The following is a 6,486-nucleotide window of genomic DNA, read 5'->3' on the forward strand; positions in this document are numbered from 1 at the left end:
AATAAGGCCTCTTATAGATGAGGACTCCAGGAAGTCTCTACATTTTGTCATTTATCATAAATAATCAGTTCCATATTTTTTTGTCCTTTCCTATCACTAAAATTGGGAAGGGCATAGTAAAAATAGAAAAAAGTAGAAACCAAAATCCAAAAGATAGCTTCCAAGAATGAAATTAGCTATCCAAGCATTGGGTTTTCATACGAATGAGGTAGAAAATTGAACTTTAAGCAAGCTTGGGCCACTCAAATGCATTATTTTTTCATATGCTAACTCATCTTACTAGGATTTCCATCACTCAAATTTCACGCCAAGAATTGGTTAGCCTTGACTTCCACATTCATGAGGAAATCCTCTATTTGATAACCTTCTCTAAAGTCATGGGACCAAAAAAATTGCAAGTCTCTTAAAATTTCCATACAATTCTTAATAGTGTCATTGATGGTCCATGTGGGAGGGAAAATTCCTTTAAGGAAATTAATTAAACATAATGAGTCACTTTCTAACCAAACCTTAGACAAACCCCTCTCCTTAACCATGCTCAAACAAAGGTAAATAGATATGGCCTTACCAAAATAGTTTTCCTAGGTCCATAATCAAGGTTCTTATTGATTCTTGTTGAAAATAAACATAATTATTATTTTATTTTATCTCATTTTTAACTTATTAAATTCTTGTGATGATATTTCAACTATATAAAAAATAGAAGTTATTTATTTATTTATTTATTTTTTTATATAAAAAATAGAAGTCTTTTTTTTTTTTTTTTGTATAAAAGAGGGGTAAACGCTTTGACCTGGAGCTATGAACCAGTGAGGCCACAAATAGGGGACCTCATCCCCAATAAATTTGAACCTTGATGGCAAGGATAACAACTCAACAACTTAACCATCACAACATGCCACTATTGGAACTCAAATATTAATTCAAGACTTAAATTGGAACTCAAATATTTTTTTTTTATGTTGCATGAATTATATGGATTTGTTTTAATCTTAAGAATCCTTTTTATTATGATTTGGTAGGGTGAATTAACATAAAAAATGTAATTATTCCTAGAGTAAAATCTTGATTTATAGAATTATGTATTATATGTGTAAATTATTTTATATTTACAATAATACTTACACAAAAATATAGTTATGTACTAAATATATTGATATCTTCTTTTGTAAAATTATTAATGTTTCAATTTTTCTTTTTTTATAAAGTGCACTCATGCATAAAATGGTTATAAACTAAATATATTAAGTCATATGTTCTCAAACATGAGTTTACAAATATGAAATAGTGTTATATTTGTAATTTTATTTTGTTAATTTAGTGCATAATATGGCTATTTTCTTTTGCAAAATCATTAATGTTTCAATTTTCTTTTTCTTTTTCTTTTTTTTTCTTTTTTAATTAAAGTGCAATCATGGATAAAAATGGTTTTAAACTAAATACATTAAGTCATCCATTTTCAAACATGAGTTTACACATGAAATAATGTTATATTCATAATTTAATTTTGTTGATTTAGTGCATCATATAGTTAACGTGTTACAATTACTACAATAGTGAATTGAAGACATTGTGATCAACCATAAATTGTTAATCCAAAATCATGTTGTCATGACCCCCATTTAAGGCTATTTAAGTTGATAGATGACTAATTACTATTTTTAGAATTTCTATATTTGCTAATAGAAAAACTTATCAATAAAATGATTCATTTAAAAATGTAATGAGCTATTAAATGATACCCCAATAGTCTACACATGTATGAATAAATAATAAAGCATATGTTCATTTAAAAATGTTGTTCAACATTTAATCATAATTTAATAATCTCTATAAGACTATAAAGATAAATGAGTTCACCAAATAGTATGTTGATTAAGTAGTGGTGATGTTATTGTCAAACTAATAACATGGAGAAATAAGAGTTCCTATCATTCCCCCAACTCTATATATTAGCTCTGACCATTTTAAAGAGCAAAATAATAATAAAAATCATTTCAAATGTAATTTTCGATTTTCCTATATATGAATATGCTATTATGCATGGGAAATAGCTGCGTTGATGTACATCACAATATCTAGATTGAATTAGAAAGAGAATATGAGACACTTGTTTGGTGAGATTTGCCTGCTTGAACCTTTACTTCAATTCGAGGACCTAACAAAGTTGAAAACCATTTTGAGATTACGATAGCATTGATATTTACAATAATGGTGGCGGACCATTTCGCATAATTACATTTCTAACTTATTAATTGACCATGTTATGATTTTCCAATTCGACAATGATGGTTAACAATCATATTAATTGTGATTGAGAAGGTAAAGTCTACAAAGAAAAGATTGTTAAGCTGTCACAAAGTCACTTTATAGCATTATAAATGATTCAAGTGTGTCACAAATCCCCCAGATCTTTTGCAGAGGTTGTAAGCAATTTAGAATGGAGGGACAATACATTACAGTGAGCATCAATGTTCTATCTGCTTTATTTCTTCTTAAATTTTGTGTCCTTGAGGCACAAGGACAAAAACAACCACTTGTCTCAGCATTTTACGTGTTTGGAGATTCCACCATTGATCCTGGCAACAACAATGTTCTTGCCACTGTTGTCAAAGCTAACTTCCCTCCATACGGAAGAGATTTTCCAAATGGTCAATCCACTGGCAGATTCACAAACGGAAGATTAGTTACTGACCAACTATGTAATCTTAATCTCATGCCATATAATTTAGGTTTCATTAGTAATGTACAATGCACATTCTTTCGTAGGTGTACGTGATTCTAACTTATTAGAGGTCAACTATGTAATGTTTTATCTCATATCATTATAGTTTTATAGTTTAGTTTTCATTGTTCATGTATAATATACATTCTTTGTTCATCTTCATAAGAGTGAAGAATAGGAATACATATTGGGAATAGGAATGACTATTCCAATAAGAACTCTTTTTTGGAATGAGTATAAGCTCATTTTGGAGGCAAAATGGAAATATGTATTCCTATTCCCTATTCTAATGAAGAACCAAACAGAAAATAAAAAACATATTCCAAATTTTCTATTCCTATTCCAACAACCAAACCTAACTTTTTAATTTTTTTTATGAACGATTCTAACTTATTATCTTTTGAGTTTCATAGCTGAACTGGTGGGACTTCCTGATTTGCTTCCTGCATCTTTGGACCCCGAATTTGGAGGAGAAAAACTGCTGACAGGTGCCAGTTTTGGTTCATCTGCTTCAGGCTATGCAGACACTACTTCTATTGCTTTGGTTAGCACTTTAGCATTTTAATATTGTTTTCTCATAGCAGTTGAATTTCATTAGTTAAAGGATTGAGTTTTCATTGATGTAAGTTCAAATTGTAAAAGGATATTCTAATATTCAAGTTGTACTTTAATATAGTAGATTTCAAAATTGTAGTTCTTTGTCATCTTCAATTTTTTTAGAGTGACAGTAGAAAGTAATTATATTAATTTAATAGTTGTACTCATAAGGATTTGTATCTATAAAGTGATAGTAGTTTCCAAATAAATAGATTTCAAAATTGTAGTTCTTGTGGTCTTCTAATATTTTTAGAATGATAATAGAAAGTAACTGATATTAATCTTATAGTTGTACTCATATAAGAATTTGTATTATGAAATTCAAATTGATGCTCATATGAACAGAATGTATCAATAGATATGATTTACTTAACAAAGAGATTTTATATTGATATTTTTAAAGAATTATCAATATAAAAGCTTTTTTTTTTTGATAGTTAAGATTTACAGTAACCAAAGAGATTCAAGTTGATGTTTCTATAGACAAGCTAATTGTAGACGATTATAAATATAGAAACATTCAATGGTTATGACATATGTTTTATATTTGTAGAATGTATTGACACTGGAGAAACAAGTGGAGAATTTCAGGCTCTATAAAGCACGGCTTATTGAACAATTTGGCATTGAAACTGCCAACAAGACTATATCTCAAGCGTTATTTGCTATAAGTGCAGGAACTGATGACTTTGCCAATAACTATTTCTTAAATCCTCTTACCAGAAAAAAGTATACCATTGAACAGTTCAAGGATCTGCTTATACAGTCCCTAAATGAATTTATACAGGTAAAAGTTTTGATCTCTTATACAACTATAGTTTCCTAGATCCCAATATTCTATGGTTTCTAATAAACTTAGTTCTTTCTTTGTGATCAGAATGTTTACAGCGAGGGTGCTACTAAAATTGGCATTGTTGGACTTCCACCGTTTGGTTGTTTGCCTTCACAAATTACTCTCCACAACATAGTAGGAAATACATGTGTGGAGGAGTTTAATGAAATTGCGAGCTCTTTCAACTCCAAGATCAAGGCTTTGATAGAGAAGATAAAGCCCAATTATCCTGCTGTTCTTTTTGTTTATTTAGATATATATGATAAACTCTTTGAGATCATTAAATCTCCCACAAAGTATGGTAAGTTATACTCTTGCATTGTATCAAATCTCAAAGACTAGCTATAGAAGCTTATAATTCTATTTCTTAATATGGGTCGCACTGTTTTGTGAAAAGAATACTACTCTGATATAAATTTGTTATATACCATCAAACAAATGCTAAGATATTGATGAAAGTGGGGTATTTTTTTTTTTTGCAGGTTTTGAAGAGACAAGGAAAGGTTGCTGTGGAACTGGTCTGGTGGAAACAGCTATAATTTGTAACCCTAGCACATTAACTTGTCCTGATCCATCTAAGTATGTGTTTTGGGACAGCTTTCATCCAACAAGTGAATGTTATCAAATCATTGCCAATCATGTGTTCAAGCAGGCTCTCGCTTATGTTACGCCACCAACCCAGAGAAACTAATACAAAAGACAATTGAGCAGCACTAGGTTGGTAGAAACAAGCATTGCAAGATCTCATTGTTATGCAAATAATTATTCATCTCTTTTAAAATGTGCTTCTTTTAAGAAAAGGGCACGGGGTTGGCAAAGAACATGTTCAGATATATATGCTGAAGCTTATGGTTGTTGCTAATGGTTACAGTATGATATGCCTCACATGGTAAAGTAAAACGTTTGCTCAAGTTTGGGAGGGATTTACTCTAATTTATCATATTATTAAATTTTCAGTGCATATGTTGAATGGTCATAGTTTTAAATCGACATCTCATGAGATACAAATGATATATATCACATGTTTATTTAAAAACCATTGAAATTTAAATTTCTGTATTACCACATGTAATTCTTTTGTGCGTGAGAGCCAGCATACTTATAATATTTTTTTAAAATAATGTAATATGTTAAAGTTATGAAAGATATTATGGCACATGTAGCTGAAAATTAAATTTATATTTATGTTTTCAACATGACAATATAATACACTTCATGAAATAAATATGATGTCACTATTAACTATAAATACATGATAATGCTTCCAATTTTATATTGGATAGACATATCTATTTAAGTTTTCACATTTCCTCTATAATAATGCTAGTAAATTTTCTAAATACAAATGTTATTATATATAAGATATCTTTTTTATTTCAAAAATTAAGATATAATAAGTTTTGTAATCAAATAAAGAGTTTCAACTTAAATACGTTTTATGATTAACGCAATATTTTAACTATTTTTTTCTATAGATAATGAGTCAAAGGTTAGATTAATTATTATTATTATTTATTGAAATTAATTGTTATTATGTATTAAGTTGAGTAAAGTTGAATCTAAGACCTTCCACAAAAGAGGCTCACAAATTACCATTGTACTATAGTCTCTAGCCTACAATATTTCAACGATTCAACACCTAAAGTATCCTTAAATACTACCAATATCCCTAATTATTTAACACATCTTCTATATTATTATGAAAAATGACAACAAACCATGTAGAAGGAACTTGACATTTTCTAATGATAAGTTAGTGTGGACATACATAATTGACCACTATAATTTTGTTCATTTATTTACATTTTTCTTCTATTAAGATAATCTCTATTAATTGAATGAAATATTACTATTGAATTGATTAACTTAGTTATTAATTTACCTATTCTAATAGACCTTTATCCTTCCTCCTATCAAATTAAAAGAATTCCCCTTTTTATTTCATGTAATTTTGAATCTCCAATTAATTAAAAAGTGGATACAACGAAATATTAATTTTTTTCTTTACCTTTTGGTTTTTTTTTTTTTTTTTTTTTTATGGTTTAAATCATCTAATTGAAAACACCTTTACTTGTAGACAATTTGTTATAAACAAAAATTAACAATTTTTTTTTCTTCATATTAGAAGACATTTCCATCATTAAAGTTATGATTAATTTCAATAAGGAAAGGGCCTAAAATCAACAATAAAGTATTAATTAATTTAATTCCAAAAGAACTCACTATAAACAAATTTAAGGGTAAAAAATATAACCAACAAAAAGATTAGCAACCACACTAATCAGAGTCTAGAAACTATAAGCAAGAAATCAAATAGAAGGGAGATGGAGAT

The 6,486-nt window shown here is 28.5% G+C and overlaps 1 protein-coding gene across 1 annotated transcript; it reads left to right on the forward strand.

Annotated features, from left to right (window-relative positions):
- Positions 1-2,424: 2,424 nt before the first annotated feature.
- On the forward strand, positions 2,425-5,026 carry LOC149563728 (GDSL esterase/lipase At5g03820-like). The gene is made up of 5 exons (XM_089824061.1): positions 2,425-2,702; positions 3,139-3,269; positions 3,876-4,109; positions 4,200-4,455; positions 4,637-5,026. The coding sequence occupies exons 1-5, from the start codon at positions 2,441-2,443 to the stop codon at positions 4,843-4,845; spliced, it is 1,092 nt and encodes a 363-aa protein (XP_089680187.1). The 5' UTR covers positions 2,425-2,440; the 3' UTR covers positions 4,846-5,026.
- Positions 5,027-6,486: the final 1,460 nt, after the last annotated feature.

Source organism: Cupressus sempervirens, chromosome 4, assembly GCF_028749045.1.
Source record: "Cupressus sempervirens isolate cs-2001-9-10 chromosome 4, ASM2874904v1, whole genome shotgun sequence".
NCBI classification, from domain to species: Eukaryota; Viridiplantae; Streptophyta; class Pinopsida; order Cupressales; family Cupressaceae; genus Cupressus; species Cupressus sempervirens.

Bases quoted from the DNA above. Each gene is read 5' to 3' on its own strand.
- LOC149563728 (XM_089824061.1), top strand. From the start codon at position 2,441: ATGGAGGGACAATACATTACAGTGAGCATCAATGTTCTATCTGCTTTA. The intron at 2,703-3,138 runs GTAATCTTAATC...TGAGTTTCATAG, and splicing joins ATTAGTTACTGACCAACTAT to CTGAACTGGTGGGACTTCCT. The intron at 4,110-4,199 runs GTAAAAGTTTTG...CTTTGTGATCAG, and splicing joins CCCTAAATGAATTTATACAG to AATGTTTACAGCGAGGGTGC.